At 34.7% G+C, this 18411-nt stretch overlaps 1 protein-coding gene across 4 annotated transcripts in view; it reads right to left on the reverse strand.

Annotated features, from left to right (window-relative positions):
- The window catches only part of LOC145285946 (large neutral amino acids transporter small subunit 1-like), a 209609-nt gene that overhangs the window by 134497 nt on the left and 56701 nt on the right, over nucleotides 1–18411 (reverse strand). For all 4 annotated transcript variants that reach the window (XM_080134454.1, XM_080134457.1, XM_080134455.1 and 1 more), the window contains exon 2: nucleotides 1192–1807. In XM_080134454.1, the coding sequence (XP_079990580.1) occupies nucleotides 1192–1714 (523 nt within the window). In that variant the 5' untranslated portion in view covers nucleotides 1715–1807. The remainder of the gene's footprint in view (nucleotides 1–1191; nucleotides 1808–18411) is intronic.

Below are 18411 nucleotides of genomic sequence, written 5' to 3' on the forward strand. Positions count from 1 at the left end.
TTATCCAATAAGAAACCATGAAAAAAATAATTAATGAATGCTTGTTTTTCAAAGAATATGCAAATTAGTTAACCTTTATTTAGTCTGCCGCATATCCATTACTGAATGTATTAAGTTTGTTTTTAAAATTTTTAAATAGAAAAAGTCAGTTTTTAATATCAGCGAGAGAGAAAAAAAAACAACTCAATTTTATAGGTGTGTAGATATAGATAAGATATATATATTTTTTTATTTTATTTTTTACATATGTATAGAAAATATTTAGTTTAAGAGAGGTAGTTAAAAAAAGTAAGTTTCTGGGACAAATGGCAAAAGATTCATAAAGAATTATGACTCCTATTAACAAGTAAATAAACCGAGCAATGTACATTTTATTATTTTAAACACACATTTTTTTTTTTTTATTGTACCATTTTTTTTTTTTTGTTGTTGTTAAATTTTCACAGTCTGTAAAACTTTAATTTGCTTTATCACAACATAAAATATTATATTCTTGTCACCTTCGAATCACCACTCCAGCCTTCCTAAAAAACAGGATGCAAGCGATCAAAGAGTTCAATGTTCAAATGTGACAAACATGGGCACTTCAAAAAAAAAAATTATTTAATAAATGGTGGCCAATTAGTGAAACAAAAATAAATAAATCTGGCCTTCACTTGGTTGGTTGTTTTTGTTTTACGGCATATCAACCCTTTTTGGGTTATTTAATGCCGAATCCAAAGATTTAAGAAAAATTTTTTTAATAGAATATATTTGTTGTTTTCACGTCGGTTTCTATTTAACCCATAGTTGGGACCCTAACAGGTACTACCACTCTGGGTCAGAGTGGACCTGGGACCAATGGTAATTAAAGGGTGGCCCTACACTCGCCAAAGCCCACAAGCTGGGGCCTCACCACTGGATATAGTTTAAGGTCATATCCAGGACCCTGGCCTTCGGACTAAGCTCACAGTGTAGTATCTGTTCTGCTGTTACACCTAAGTTAATTTGTCCTTAGTTAATGGAGAGGAAATCCTTCTATATAAGGCAATTTTCATTTTTGCCTACTTCTAGAGTGTCTCTTTTTTAAGGGGAGCTGGTACCCACCCACCCTCCATTAAAAACAGCCTTATGTCACATTTTCTTTCACGGAGAAGCAAATAAATACCAATAATGAATAAATAAGTTATAAAATAAATATTTTATACTTACAAATTGCAATGATAGCGAGAAGACGCACTGCTACACCTGGCTGCTCACAATCGGGGAAAAGCGGCTCTATTATATAATAGGAGAAGGTCAATGCTACAATAGCTTGGGAACATGGCCGCACAATCATACACTCTACCCAGAGACGCAAGAATGCTGGGAATTCACCAAAAGCTTCATATATGTATGCATAATCAGCGCCGGAACGTACAATCATGGTTCCAAGTTCGGCATAACAATAAGCGCCAATCATAGAGAAAATGCCACAAGCAACCCAGATGACCAACGACAGACCAACACTGCCAGCTTCCATGAGTACACCTTTGGGGCTGACGAAGATCCCAGAACCTATTATACTGCCTACAATGACAGTAACACCATTGACTAGGCCCATCTTGGGCTTCAGGTTAACTGACGTGTCCTTTGGTACAGAGTTTTCATCGACAACAGTAACTGGTGGTCCATTTCCAGGCTCAACAACTTTCAACTGTACTTTGTCCGATTTTGGCTTTTTTAAGTTCTCCATGCTTCCAAAGGAATCTTTGATCAGATCTGTGTGATATAGTTGGATAACAGGTGATTCTAATATTGGATTGTCTTCTGTGGTTGTTCACTGATTCTGGAAAAAAAAAAAAAAAAAACAATAAAAATATATATTCAAAAAATTGTGTGACTCATGGAAATTCTATGGTGAAGGTGTAATCTATATACTTATAAAGTTGAGGGTTTTTTTTTTCACTCTGACATTGATATTAAAAGCCTACTTTTTCTATTTAAAACTTATTAAAACAAACAATATGTCACTCATGAATATGCAAGTGATTTCATGAAGGTTAACTAATTTGTGTATATATAAAGAAATGTTGAAATAGTAAAAATAAATTGAAAAATTTACAAAATTTATGAAATCATCAAGTTTATCTCTATCCTTTTATATATATACTAGCGAGGGTACCCGGCATTGCCCGGGTGTTTGGAGGTGTGTGTGGAAACTCCGAGGGTGGGGGGTTAAAAAAAAAAAAAAGTAAGTATGAGGATCGAACCCGAACCCTTGAGGCAAAGTTGTAAATTAAAGTGAAAAAAAAAAAAAACGTACAACGTTAACCATTGCCCCACCGCGACCTGCTAACGGAAACACGATTGAATTTATTTAATTACTTGGATTTAGCAGATGCACGTTTTAATAAGTTTATGAGGTCAAGTTTGACTGCGGGATTTCATTTACTGCTGAACGCTTCCCCCCCCCCAAGATGTTATAGGAAAAAGACTAATCCACATGCGGCGAGTGACAAATATTGAATATTTGTCTTTCGAAATCGAGCAAATTAAATAGACAGGCGAGATTCGTTAACTGTGAGATATTACGATTTATATGTGATATAAAAAGTTTTAAAAAGTTGTGAAGCGACCGACCACTTCTTTGAAAAAAGCCTTTTGTAGACACACAGAAAAAGCGAACACACATACATACATTTTCGCTTTCATATTTATAGATTAGCAGGTCGCCCAGCATTGTCTGGCCGTAAAATACGCTTAACTATGATATTTTGATTAATGCCGATTTTGTATTTATTATTATACTAACTTGTGTGCCTGGCGTTGCCTGGGTGTTTGGAGGTGTATGTTGAGCAAAAAAAAAAAAAAAAAAAAAAAAAAAAAAGTGGTAGTAAGCGGGCAGACTTTAACCCGTACCGTGAAGGTAGGAAAAAGAAAAAAAAAAAAAAAAAAAAATGACGTCTTTGCCATTGCATCCATCATCAAACCGGAAGTGGCAAAGGTTTAAATTAAGGCTAGTCAATCGAAAAGATGGAATGACTTTTGAAAATATCAACGAAAAAAAGCAACCCCGCCCTGTAGAAAAGTGCTCAGTTGAGGGTGAAAGAATTAATGTTTTTGGCCAATTTTTTGATATTTGTGGTCCAAAGGATCAAGCTTCAAAACGATACCAATCTCGTGAAAATTCGTAATGTCATCATTCGATCTTCACTTGACAAATTACATTCCTTTAATTTTCACTTTTGCATCGATTTTTCCGGGTTAAAACCCAAATATAATAAGTTTCATGTTTGTAGATAAAAAACTGACAAAGGCAAAAATTTTTAAACAAACATATATATATATATATATATATATATATATATATATATAGAGAGAGAGAGAGAGAGAGAGACGCATACATAAATATATATAGAAAATAGTTTGTGTTTACTATAACTTTCTTACACAAATATTTCACAAGTATAAATCTTGTAGAATATCTGCATGAATATAATTACGTGAAATAGTTCACTAAAGATGATCATCCCATAAGAAAACCGAAAAAACTAAGAGGGAATTTATCTATTTATTCATTTTTTTTTTATTACATTTTTCACCCCAAACAAGGCACATTGCCACTTTGGTATAGGGGCTACTATCAGGGACATAAGCTACTGGGTTACTATGTAGGGAGTTGGGTGGCAAGATGTTGGTTAACGTTACACTTGAACTTCTGCATGTCAGTACAGTTGAGGAAGCAGGGACTTGGAATGGAATTCCAAAGTCTAGCGGTTCTGGGGAAGAAACTACTGGAGTAGAAAGCTATCTTACATCTAGGGATCTCTACTGTGTAGAGGTGGGATTTAGCTGCTTATGGGGTTTGTCGAGGGTATTTATGTCATGGGGGGACAAGTGCTTGCAGTTTGCCAGAGCATTCACCATTAAAATACTTGTAGAACAGGCAGAGGGATGTAACATTTTGTCGGTAGGGACAGAGGCTGACAGTTCAGGACCTATCAGGTTGGAGACTCTTTTAGACCTTGTCGGAGTGAGAGACAAGTAGCAGATGCACCAGCCCAAATATGACAACAATACTCCATACATGGGCGAATGGTGGTCTCATAGAGGTATAGGATACTTTCGGGTGTTGGTAGCTTTATAGCACGGTAGAGAGAGCCTACCTTCTTCGCAGCGGTCCTGGCAATGCTCTCAATGTAATTGTTCCAACTCATGTTTCTTGTGAACATTAGGCCGAGGAGTTTAAAAGTACTTTCAGATAATGAATCTTTGGCCATTGCTATTGGTGGTAGAGAAGGTTTCTTGTAATTATTGAAGGAAACAAGTTTAGTCTTGGCAGCATTGAATGTGACCATCCATATATGTCCCCATTCCACTACAGATTGGAGGTCATCCTCTAGTGTTTCTGCCATTTCCTTAGATATGTGTTCATTTGTTTTCCTGTTGTGCCTGTTATAGAGAGTGTAGTGTCATCAGCATATATACCCATCTAAGAGGCAATTTTGTCAGGGAGGTCATTTATGAATATTAGGAATAATAAAGGTCCAAGGATATATATATCATATTGTTTAGATATATGACCGTCGAGGACAACCTGGATTTTTCTCTTATCTAAGAAGGATTTAATTATGTTAAGTATTCATCCAGTGATACCGTATGATCCAATTTTCCTGAGGAGACCTTCATGCCATACCCTAAAAATACCTTAAAAAAGTGCTCAGCCAAAGTAGCTCCATTTCTCTCAAAACTCCTGTTTTAAAAGTGCCCCTTTCAGAGGAATTTATTATAGGCCTGTGCCCCACCGAGGCGGCGTTCATTGCTATATTTTTGCCGTTTGTTTCACTTGAGCACCTGCCCTGAAAAAGTTTTCTGTGCGTCACTGACAGTTATCGATCTGAATGTTATGGTACACACATTTGTCTTGTTTAGAAAAATAATGCTTCACTGCTATACAATCAGATATATTTATGGGGTGGATCTTTCCTTGGATATCATTTGAAAATCAACTCCATCATCATAAGAACATTAAATATAGATAGGTACATCAGCTAGTATAAGTCTAGCATACAAAGTTATCTTGCGAGTTTTCCAAAGTCAGACCTAAATAGCAACCTATCTGACCTACCGATACTGAACTCACAGTAGGCTATTTTTTTTTTTTTTTATACCCTCCTTCTACATACATAGATTTTGCATCAATACTTTCAGAAAATATTTATTTCAGTAAGAAAACTTTTACAATCAATACTTTTTTCTTCAATTCATTATAATAAAAAGGAGGTAACAACGACCCCCCCCCCTGAAGAATAGCTTCTCTATAAAACATTTAAAATTCCTAGCAATTCCTAATCTATTCAAAAATCCCAATTCTTTTTAAGCAATTTCCATTCAATAATTTTATCAATAGAGATTAAAATAACATTACCTTTATAAAATGACTTATAGTTTTTAACAGTTTGGTCGAATTAATAATAACAAAGTGTAGTATCTGTTCTCATGCTACACTTTGTCTGTTCTGTCTTCCAAATTATATTGCCTACAGTAACAGTACAAAGCTGGATACTCCACCAGACCAGATGAATCCTTATCCTGGAATCCAATAAGCCCAAGAGAGCACAAGAATGATATACTATAACACAGTTAACTTGTCAATTGAAGAAATTAACGCTTTTTTTTTAAACTTCTTTATTAACTCAACATTTCAGAGGTAGAGGAAAACTTTAATGGAATATTCAAATACATATGTATGCTATATAGAGATCAAATGCTGCCCCAAGAAGGAGGCCCCCTTGATTTTTGTGACCCTTAATTGAAGTAAAATGAAATATGAGAAAACAAACCGAGCATGTGGGGTCCCCCTCCATGAGTGAAAAATTTACTTTCACCATGACTAATGTTTGTACAAATTTTTTTTAAAATCCAAGGCGTGGTTATTGAGGAAAGTGCTAACAGATGAACGATTTTGGGGCAATTTTACCCCTATAATGCCCCAACCCCAGAGTGAGGAGGAACAAGAGTTAGCCCAGAAAAGCTGTTCTGGCAAAAATTAACTTTCACCATAGCTAATGTTTGTGCAAAATTTAAAAAAAAAAAATCCAAGACGTGGTTATAGAGAAAAGTGCAAACAAACGAATGGATGAAAGGGAGTGAATTACTAAATCCGATCCCTCCTTTGTCAGAGGGGGGGGGGTCAGATTCGTTTGATTTTTATAGTGTATCAATTTTAAGTTAAAGAGGATAATAAGATTTGATAAGAACACGTATTACACACAGGAAGATGGGGGGGAGGCATCTTCTCTTTCTTCATTATGAAAATCTTAAAAACTAAATGTGTGAAAAGGTTATCTAGATAAGCCACCTCCACCTGTCATCAGCTGAGGTGTGGGTATACAGGGTGTGGATGATATTTGTTTGCAAATTCATTAAGTACATTGCAAAAGCTGCTGCAAGAAAGGTGGGCTCCCTCTACCGTGCTAGAAGGTTATTCACACCTGAGAGTATCCTGTATCTCTACAAAGCCACTATTCGCTCATGTATGGAATATTGTTGCCACATCTGGGCTAGTGCATCTACCACTAGTCTCTTCCTCTTGGATAGGATCAAAAAAAAGTTTCCACTTTGTCAACTAAGCTCCAACCCCTGTCCCATCGCCCCAATGTTGCATCTATGTGTTTGTTTTACAAGTATTTCAATAGAATGTGCTCTGATGAACTCATTGCACTTGTGCCCCCTTGATGTACAAATTCCCGACAAACTCGCTTAGCAACAAAATCACACCCCTTCACTGTTGAGGTCCCTAAATGCCAGAAAGCTTTCTACTCTAATAGTTTCTTCCCTCGAACAGTTAGACTTTGGAATTCCCTTCCTGCTACTTGTTTCCTTGACTGTAGTGAGGTAATGTAAACCAACATCTTGTTAATCTTTCCTAGGCATGGTGCCAAATAGTAGCCTCTTACGTCCAAGTGCTGATATGCCTTGTTTGGGGTGAACGTGAGTAAAACAAGTGAAGCATGCATAGTCCCACGTGAATGCACAGTGAACGAGGCAAGAAAAAAATGACTAAGTTCAGCATTGTCTCTCCCCTCCCCCGCCCCTATTTAGCCCCAAATTTCCAGGTGACGTCAAATCCTGGTGAAAATGAACAAACGGTGCAGTTTTAGGACTTAACATATGTAAATTTGAGTTCTGCACCATGTAAAAAAAAAAAAGAAATGACTAAATCCATCATTTACTCCCCGCCCTATTTAGCCCCAAAAGTCTCCAAGACCTTAACATATTTAAATTTGAGTTCAGTATCATGCAAAACTGCTAAATTGACATACACAGAAAATTTGGGACAAATATGGTAAAGTAGTCCCAAAAATGGAGTGTTTTCATTAACCCTAAAAGAGACCAAATTATCACAAAGTATAAACAAAATTATATAGAAATCAGTTACAACTTTTCAGAAAGCTTTATAAAAATCCAAGGCATCAATTTTTTTTGTTTAATAAGCACAAAAGTGTCAATTTTAACCAGAAAGCCACCTTTAGAGGGGCAACTGGAGTTTTCTCGGAAAATTCATTCTGTTATGTTTTTTTACTCACATCATGTTTAATATTTGTGCAAAATTGAAAAAAATTCCAAGGTGTAGTTATTGAAAAAAGTGCGGATAGACGAACAGACAACGGTGAATCGACAGATCCACCCTCCTTTTATTGGGGGGACCAAAAATAAAATATTCAACTATTCTTTGGATTCTTTGGATTTTTCAGACCGTTGTTTTCATCTTGATTATTATTCACACGTTTCGATCAATGTAACCTTCTTCAGGTGTATCTTGTAAAACTCAGGAATCTTAGTCAAATTCAGAAATCTGTACAGAATTTCAAATGGGATCCTTCATTTAATCCAAAGAGATAACACGCTCTTGTTCAGTCAGCCATGACTTAGAAGTCCTAAGTAATTTGAAATTGTATTTTAGCGTCGTCTACACTGTGGATTAAACCATAAACCTCTAGAAGAGTATAACTTACAACTGACTTTTACCAAGTACTTTTATCCATTATGCCAGAGATCCTTGTGGAGAGTTTCGTTTGAATTTTAGGAGCTATAAACCTATTTTTCTTTATAGATGTACATTCGTCATTCCCGAATTTGACAAAGATTTCACATGTTCGACAAGATACATCTGAAGAAGGTTAAAGATTACATCAACCAACAGTTCTTTTGTATTTGTCCAAAGCTATTATAGCAGGTTCCACAATAACATTTTTGTCTAGACTCGGCACATTCAAAGACTTAATTTGAATGAAGGTCGCTTTTACAAAAATCATTGTGTGAGTGTCTATCTCATCATCGGCTTTTATCTCAGTCACTTCCAAGCAACTTCTAATTTAAAACCTTCATCTTAGATCAAAGTTATGCCATAATACCTTAGGATGTTGTTATCACAAATGTGATCATGCAGTGTAATCCCTGAAATTCAGTGTAGCATTTTGGTTTCCATAATGGTGAATCTTCGTTTTGTCTTAAACACTCAGCACAGTACAAAACGTTGCCCCGCAAAAGTAGAGTAATATGTTTCTAGTTTTGAGATGAGGATTGATAATTTGTATTATTTTTTTTATTCCAGCTACTGTTCTCATCGTGAATGTTATTCTTGGAATGTTTTGGCTGATGTAACCTTTGACCTTCTTCAGGTGTATCTTATCGTACTCAGACCTGTGGTGTAACAGATAAAATATTAAGTAAAATTCAGTTATAAGTGATATTCTTCTGAAGATTCAAGGTTCAATATTCAGTGCATGTGACATTAAGAATACATGGCTGATCGAATGAGAGTATGATATTCCTGTCGATTAAATACTGGGTTCCATTCAAAATTCTCTGCAGATTGGAATCTTTCTGTCACACTCTGCAGAGTTCGACAGAAAGATTCCCAAGTTTGGAAGATTCCAAAGTTCGACAGCAAGATTCCAGAGTTTGGCAGAAAGATTCCCAAGTTTGAAAGATTCCAGAGTTCGACAGAAAGACTCCAAAGTTCGACAGAAAGATTCAAGTTTGGCAGAAAGATTTTCAAGTTCGATAAGATATACCTGAAGATGATCAGAGTTACGTAGGTCGATACGAGAAAATCACACTCAAGAGTTTGAATAATCAAAATAATAACAGTATGGTAGATCTTCCACTTCACACGGTTGCTGATCTTGCAGTCACAGAGGCTGTTGGTGGTAGTAGCCTATTTGAGCCAAGTTGCATTAGTGTGCATGACTTTTAGTAAGGATGTTGCTGTCATCCCTGAGCGTGAAGTCTAATACTTGAATCTTATCAGAACTAAGTTATCAGCAATGAAGGTGACGTCATGCCACCCCACTTCCATAAGAGCTTAAGAATGAACACAGTATTAAATAAATTCAGCTGCAACACAAAGGACAAGCCAGAATCACCAGAACCTTTGACGGTTTAAGTATGGGAAACAGTGATGTAGACCTGTGAACAGTTCTAAGGCTGCCATCAAAGCCAAAGGCAGGTTCATTAAGTGCAATTGGCAGAATAAGTCACATAAGTCTCCTGTGTGTCATGAGTAAGTTGCTGGAATCTGTGTTAAATAGAGAAGTAATCAACTAACTCAGCAAAACTAACCTTAGTGATGGTTACATCTCAGCAAAAATAACCTTCTTAGTAATATGGTTTCCGTTCTGCTAGATCTGCAGATGTGCTTAAAGTTATATCTCAGGATTAATGAATCTCTCGACAGAGGCTACCTTTCTAGGGCAATTGCTCTTGACATATTAAAGGTCTTTGATAGAGTATGGCATAAAGGTTTACTTCACAAAATCTCCAGCTACGGTATAGCTGGAAATGTCTTCTCAATTATTAAATCATTTCTCTCTGATAGGTTCATAAGAGTAGTAGTTGATGGGCAGAAATCAGAAGCTCACAATATTAATGCTGGAGTCCCTCAGAGGTCCATCGTAGGCCCAACGCTCTTCCTGATCTACATTAATGATCTTCCAAATCACATCTTTACATCATTCGTAGACATTTATGCTGATGAGACTACCATTTATGGTAGCACATCTACGACTGTAAACGACCAAGTTCTCTCAGATTCTCTCTCCTCTGATCTTGAGCAAGTGGTACAATGGGGAAAGAAGTGGCTGGTTACTTTTAATGCATCTAAAACCAAGCTTTTATCTTTACATCATTAATGCTCTGATCCTCATCTGGCATCAATTGAAATGAATGGCTCTCGTCTTGTTTTGACAAGCTTCTGGGCCTGACCTTTACTCCTGATCTGAAATGGAACACATACATTAAATCTGTTGCCAAGGCCGCTGGAAAAATGGTGGTATCCTCTCAATCCAGTAGATATCTCACTGCTGATGGGATGACAAGGTGAATTATATATATATATATATATATATATATATATATATATATAAATTAACCTTGTCATCCCATAACAAATATTTGTTGTATTATTTAATTGGAATTCATTATTGAGATGAATATTATTTATTAATTTATTTATTGCGGACTATTATCCTCATCTTTCTTAGATGTTGGTTCACAATGTTTCGGCCAACTATTTCTCTGGCCTTTGTCAGGTGGTAACCGCAACAGGCCTTTGTCATGTGGTAACCTGATGGGACCCGTGGTGCAGTGGATAGAGATGTTGCATCTCTACGGTTCCAGGTGAGAATTGTCTGAAGATAGCGGTTTCAATCCTACCCAAAGCCGGCCAGAGGTTTACTTGGCCAAAACGTGGTGAGACGACAACTATGGATGGCAGTAATTGCTGAGAATGCAGTTAGGAAATTCGGAGTTCCTATCCTGTCGCGGTTACCACCTGATGAAAGCCAAAGGAATAGTTGGCTGAAACGTCATGAAACAACATCTAAGAAAGAAAGACGAGGATAATAGTCCGCAATAAATAAATTAAAAAGTCTTTTTTTATATTTCACATTTTCCTACTTGATTTGGTTAACAAAATAAATTTTATTTAACTTTGACCTGTCATCAACTCTTTCCTGTGTGCGTATGTGCATGTATGTGTGTGTATTTGATTGGCATCAAGATCTAAAAGAATCGGACCATGCTTCCGAAGTTCCGAAGATGAGGATAATAGTCCGCAATAAATAAATTAATAAATATTTTCAAAGAATGAGAGTTCAATATAGAAACGTTTTAATTTGAATAAAATAAAATATGCATCAAGTGCGCTTGAAACCAAATCACAACGTAATATTAGGAAAATAAACAAATATTTTACTTGTTTGAAATTCATTACAAATATATTTTGGAGGTAGACTCCATCTTCGGTGTGTCCTTCATTTCTTTTTTTTCTTCCTTGCCATGCTGTTACTTTGGAGAAACAAGTCTGTATAGAACCGAGCATTGCATCTGGCGGTTGTATTTTTACTTGTTTGAACTGTGCGCAGGTAATGCGAGAATAACGTCAAAGAATGAGAGTTCAATATAGAAACGTTTTAATTTGAATAAAATAAAATACGCATCTTGATGCATAGTTTATTTTATTAAATACTAGGGGGGGGTACCCGGCGTTGCCCGGGTGTTTTTGGATGTGTGTGGTTGGTGAGGGGTGGGGGTGTTAGTGAAAATCTAAGAATGAGCAAAGTAAAAAAAAAAAAAAAAACAGAAAAACGAACGTTAAAAAAATCTGAAAAACACATGAAAAATAGCTTAAATAACCCTGCTTCAATATTAAAATTTAAATTGTTTGAACTGTGCGCAGGTAATGCGAGAATAACGTCAAAGAATGAGAGTTCAATATAGAACCGTTTTAATTTGACTAAAATAAAATATGCATCTTGATGCATACTTTATTTTATTAAATACTAGCGGGGGGGGGGTACCCGGCGTTGCCCGGGTGTTTTTGGATGTGTGTGGTCAGTGAGGGGTGGGGGTGTTAGTGAAAATCTAAGAATGAGCAAAGTAAAAAAAAAAAAACCCAGAAAAACGAACGTTAAAAAAATCTGAAAAACACATGAAAAATAGCTTAAATAACCCTGCTTCAATATTAAAATTTAAATTGTTTGAACTGTGCGCAGGTAATGCGAGAATAACGTCAAAGAATGAGAGTTCAATATAGAAACGTTTTAATTTGAATAAAATAAAATACGCATCTTGATGCATAGTTTATTTTATTAAATACTAGGGGGGGGGTACCCGGCGTTGCCCGGGTGTTTTTGGATGTGTGTGGTCGGTGAGGGGTGGGGGTGTTAGTGAAAATCTAAGAATGAGCAAAGTAAAAAAAAAAAAAACAGAAAAACGAACGTTAAAAAATTCTGAAAAACACATGAAAAATGGCTTAAATAACCCTGCTTCAATATTAAAATTTAAAAAATCAAAAAAAAAGAAAAAAAAAAAAAAGAAAAAAAAAAAAAGACATCTCACACCACGATTCGAACCCAAAACGTTTAGATAATGAGGCCGCACTCTAAGTAACTGAACTAAGACGACGTCCACGAAATTGTGTCACTTTTTCAAATATTTAAAGTAAATCAGGTTACGACGTCGTATGACGCATGCATAGAAGTGAACTAGTCATGAGAGGACGGTTTTTGCTGACCCCCCTCCCCCCTGTAGAAAACTACTGGTTTCAGGGTGAAGGAATTAACGTTTTTGGCCAATTTTTCGATATTTGTCGGGCAAAGGTTGGAAGTTAAAAATGATACTGATCTGCCGAAAATCCATGACCCGTGTGGAAAGTTTTTGCGAGACATACAAACACACATACAAACACACATACATACAAACAAACACACATACACACATTTTGACTTTTCTATTTATAGATTTGTTGGTTTTAAACTATTCGTACAACAAACCTTACTATGTTACCGTAATTGTTGTTCGTAAATTATCCCCCCTTGGAATATTATTCTGCTTATATTGAAATTCATGATATAACAGTAATAAATGAGAAAGATTTTGTTTTGTTTAAAACAAATGAATGAAATGTTTATCATTTTAAATTAATCTTTCAAGGATTTTAAGTAGCGAACATTGTGAAACAATAGCAAACTGCCATTTAATTGCAAAAAAAAAACCACAAAAAAAACACGGCAACACAATTAAAGTAGGTGAATAAGAGAATCATAAATTGATGTTTATAGGCGTCTGTTTGCATTCATCTGTCGTAAATGGTTGTTATTGTACTAACCAAATAAGATAATTTATGTGTTGTGTGCAGAGAAGACTTGTCTTGTTGAATACTATGACTACGTTTCGGAATTTTTTTTAGATGAGGATTGATAATTTGTATTATCTATATATCAATACGATAGCGTGTGTTATTTTATGTGTTACGCTTGCAGGTGAATGGAGTCACAAGTACACGTAAATCATCTTGTGAAATGAGTAAATCACAGCCACCATAAAGCAGGCCTAATCACTGAAAAATTACGTCATGCCTGAGGTATAAGCAAGCAAGATCTGTCAATAAAAGCTTTTTACAAAAAAAAATTATAAAACTTAAATATACTTTATAGTATATAGGGTATTCAGACACGTGGAAAACTTTAATTGGCTTTCATCCAGAAAAAAGGCTGCTAAGGGGTCAAAATTGAAAAATTAGTACTTGGTGGGGTACAGGGGTCATCGGATTGTTATCTGTTTGTCAATTGTTTCACAGGGTTTGTAAACACTTTTTAAAGATCTTGGCAAGCTGGTCTAATGGTTATCGTACTTGACTCACTGTCTTTAGGTTTTGGCTTCGATCACAGCTCGAGTATATATTTTTTTTTACTTACGAGAAGTGAAATTTTTAGAAAAACAATACTCGCATGCATATGTCTCAGTTTCTTTCAATTTTTTTAACTTTTTTTTTTGACAGGAATTGAACGTTATGTTTAATACCATGCAACGCCGGGTACATCTAGTATTCAATAAAAGAAAAGCAAGAATTTAAAAGGAAAAGCTGTGTGTTGTTTCATGAATTTTAAAGATTAAAATTTGTTTATTATTTACTTAAAAAAGAAAATTTTTTATCTCTTGAAAAATAAAATACAGTCTTTTTTAGATCAGTTTCATAAATCCCTTGGGAATTTCTTTGAGAATTGAAACAGAAAATTACTGTCCTTCATAATAATCATCTTTGGGTAACAGTGATCACTGTACCTTATTCAGTGACGTCAGCAGATCACATGACTTTTAATGAAATGGCTTTGGTAAAGCTTGATTCTAACCCAAATCAAAACAGTATTTATTTGCTGAAACCATAGACAGCAATAGAAACACAGAATTAATCAGTAGGAATTTGATAGCCTGACATCACGCACCTCAGTTGATATAGGCAACTTCACCCATCAACCTAACTCATCGTGGCCTTTCTGACTTAAAACACCTGCTGGGCATGATAGTGTCTTAATTCCTTTTTGTGCTCACTTCATAAAATAAAGAGACTAAAATATTATTGCATTAATGATAATTAGTTATATCATTTTATCATTTTAATCGTGTATCATTATATCATTTATATAATTTCGTCTGGGTTTTGCAGCTGTGACAGGGCAAATTAATCCACTGTACAAATTTGTGCAAAATATTAATTTATGTCTGATTTTTATTTTCCTTAATATTAATTTGTTTTCTAATTTTTTTCTGCAAATAAATATTAATTTGTTTTCCGATAACTACTAGTTTCTTTTTCAGTGTGTTTAAAATGGACAGTGGGGTGTTTCCACTCGGACTTAGGATTAGTGGTATGTTTTGTAAGAAACAAATAAAATCAAAATGTTTAATTTTTAAACAAATTAATGACCAACCATGCAAATTCGTATATTGCACAAATTTGCATAGTGGTTTAATTTGCTCTGTCATCACTTTGAAAAACTGACAAAACTTATCAGTAAAATTCAGCAGACATTTTTAGTGCTGATTGACTTACAATACATGCACTATGTGAACAGACCAGTAACTTTACCGTAAATACGTTAGGGACAGAGTTTGCAGCAATCCGATAATAATCACAATGGTAATCTTTAACAATTTCGCTCCCAAAACCAAAATGGCGGAAATAGATAGTTGATACAAATACAGAATGGAAGCCTCAAGCATGTAACCCTAACCCGAAACCAAAAAAAAACCATTAAAAAAAAAAAAAAATAAAAATAAAAACTATCCAAGTTTCAGCACTTCTTGCATCAGTATGTTTAATATGGTGTTTCAAAAAAAGGGTACTTGTACAGTTTAATCCAGAGATTAAAAAATGAAAATATCGGGAAAAAAAAAGGTCATATTGTATGTATACATTATGAAATGAAGTTCTCCGGAAAAAAATTTCGTTTAATTTCATCAAGTAGTTTTTTTTTTTTTTTTTTTTTTTTCACTGTATAAAAAAAAAAAAAAAAAAAAAAAAAAAAATGTTATAATTCCGAGCAAAAGGTTCGATTTTTAGGAAGAAAAGCTAGAATTAAAGATTGGGAGGGAGTGTCGGCGCTTTAAACCGCTCCCCCGTGGCAAGTTCAAGAAATTCAAAGATGTTTACCTTCAACGCGCTGTCATAAAAACATGTTTTTGCGCTGTAAAAAAATTAAAAAAAAAAAACTACTCAATCAAATTAAGTGAAATTTTTTTTTCGGAGATCTTCAGTCCAAAACAGATACGTACAATATAACCTTTTTTCGATATTTTCATTTTTTTAGTGTCTTGATTAAACTGTACAAGTACCCAAAAAAGACTTCATTTATAGAAATGTAAAAATTAAAAATTTTCTTCTTAATTGTTTCGTATGCAAAGTACAAAAACATGTAGAGGTGTTTGGTTTCAAGAAATTTTTTTTGTTTTGACACTTCTTGTGTTATCATGAAAAAATAAAATAATATTAAACCTTTATCTTTTACATTTCTTCAAATAAGTTTTTGGTTTGTTTGTTTTAATACTTGTGTTATCACGAAACAATAATAAAAATTTTTTTTTTTTTTTGTATGGTTTTATGGCCTATGAATTTATAGAAAGGATTAGGGGTGGGAAAGGATGCCATGGAGGCCACTACCAAGAATACATGAAATGAATAACGTTGGAAGTGTGTAGATTCTGACTCCATATAATTAAAGACAGACGAATATTGAAGGTTGAGAACCGACTTTATTTACTACCAACAATTTGTATTAGGAGAGGCAAAGTGTTCGTAGGATGGAATGTGATTTAACGAAGGAGATGAATGTTCGTAAAATGTTTGTAGGTATGTATGAATTGACAAGGAATCAATGTTCGTAAAATGTTTGTAGGTATGTATGAATTGACAAGGAATCAATGTTCGTAAAATGTTTGTAGGTATGTATGAATTGACAAGGAATCAATGTTCGTAAAATGTTTGTAGGTATGTATGAATTGACAAGGAATCAATGTTCATAAAATGTAACTTATCTTTTGGACGATGGAGAGGGTTAGGTCATCCTGCTGTCGGTGATGCGTCTCCTGGCTTGTAACTGGAAAGCAAGTGACTTCTTTCATCAGCGCTAGCGTCTTCGTCTTCTTTCTCCTCCTCTCTTCTTTGGTTTGTGTGAATTAGGCATTGTTTAGAATTGAAGGCGTTTGGCCCATAACATGAGAGCATAGTCAGCTTCAGTTCACTGGTGCCTTATTTCTTTTTCTTCTTCATCTCTTTAGGTCGGGTGGGAGAATCCATCCGTGCGTTCACTGACGCATCAGGGCGAATCTCTCTTCTTCCTTCTCTTGGTTCCCTCAAATACCCTCGTTTTTATAGTGGCAAACTGGCTCCCAGCGACTGTGATATTTGAGGTGTTTATTTTAGGTGCAGAGCTCTGCCATTGGTCGATAATTATTTTGTGGGTATCTTATTTTTTTCTTCCCAAGCAGAAGCGATGCGTGGAGCCATGTGCAAAAGACGATTTTTCATTTTGTTTCTCATGGTGGATGCGTTAACATCCGGCTCACTGCTAATTCTCATCATGTTCCCACAGTTTCGTGTTATGCTTGGTGGCTTCCATGCTGTATTTGCATCAACTGTATCCATTTCCAGTCTTGGTTTAGGGAGCGCAATTGTATTATTATTATTATTGTTGTTGTTAATAAAAATTGGCTTTCATTAAGATTCGCACTTCTTTGTTTACAAAGCCATTCAGCAGAATACAAACTTTAAGGTACGGATGACAAACATTATATATAATGTAGTTTTTTTTTTATTTTTTTTTTTTAAGCAAATCCAAAAATGAGCTTTATTCAGACAGTCTTTATAACAAAACTAGTCTGGGTACCAGACGTTGCCCGGTGTTTGGAGGTGTGTGTTGAGCAAAAAAAAAAAAAGTGGTAGTAGGCAGGCAGGCAGGCTCGAACCAGTACCACGAAGGAGGAAAAGTATGTGAAAAAAAAAAAAAAAAACGTGACGTCTTTGCTGTTGCACTCATTGCCAAACCGGAAATGACATAAGTTTAAATTAGGGCTAGTCAATCAAAACAAGGGGATGACTTTCGAAAATATCGTTGAAAAAAACGACCCCTCCCTGTAGAAAAGTGCTCAGTTGAACTAGAGCCTCAAATGACTGGATTTTTTACAGGCTGTTCTTTTATGGGCCTTTAGCCGGTTAAAATTGTTTTTAAGGGATCAAAAATGGGTTGAAATTGAAAAAGTTGTTAAACATTTTGTACCTTCATCTTAGTTTATTTTAAATTTTTAATCGGTTTATATGCGTGTCACATTGTCACCCGCTTCGAATGCTAGTTTCAATTCTAGCTGATGGCGCCTAAATATTTGTATTTTTTTTTAACTTTTAGAATCACAACTATTATAATGCTAGACTACTACTACTTTTTTTTTTGTTTTAAATTTGAATATATTATTTATTGATCTTTTATCTTCAATTTGTGATATATAACACTTTGGTGAATAAATTAATTATTTACTTTTAATAGACATTTCAAAATGGGAGGCGTGAATTAATTCGACCCCCTGTCTTTCCAAGCTTATAACTACTCGAAAAATGTAATTCAAGCCCTAATTTTTTTTTTCAATTAAAGGAGCAAGGACCAAGGTTTCATTTAAAAAACAAAAAAAAAAAAAGTTTTAAACTTCTGACTTTACAGGTTTTTTTTGTTTTAAATTTGAATATATTATTTATTGATCTTTTATAACCAATTTGTGATATATAAAACTTTGGGGAGTAAATCAATTATTTACTTTTTAATAAAAAAAAAAATATTTCTATTATTTTTAAAACAACTTTAATAGTTTATTTTGAAAGTATAATCCATAAAGAAAATAAACAACCCACTTTTAAAAGAGAAATTACGAGTTTTTTATATTTTATTCGCAGTTTCGTGTTAGGGGTGTCAAAAATTCCTACAAAAATTCTGATACACCTATCCATGCGCAACCGGAAGTCGTAAACCAGATGTTGGTTACGACACCAGTTACAAGGTCATTTGAGTTTTATAATTATATAGATATATTATACGAAGAATATTTTACGTCTGGGCA

Source organism: Euprymna scolopes, chromosome 10 (assembly GCF_053919585.1).
Source record: "Euprymna scolopes isolate OS-2025 chromosome 10, ASM5391958v1, whole genome shotgun sequence".
Taxonomy (NCBI): domain Eukaryota; kingdom Metazoa; phylum Mollusca; class Cephalopoda; order Sepiida; family Sepiolidae; genus Euprymna; species Euprymna scolopes.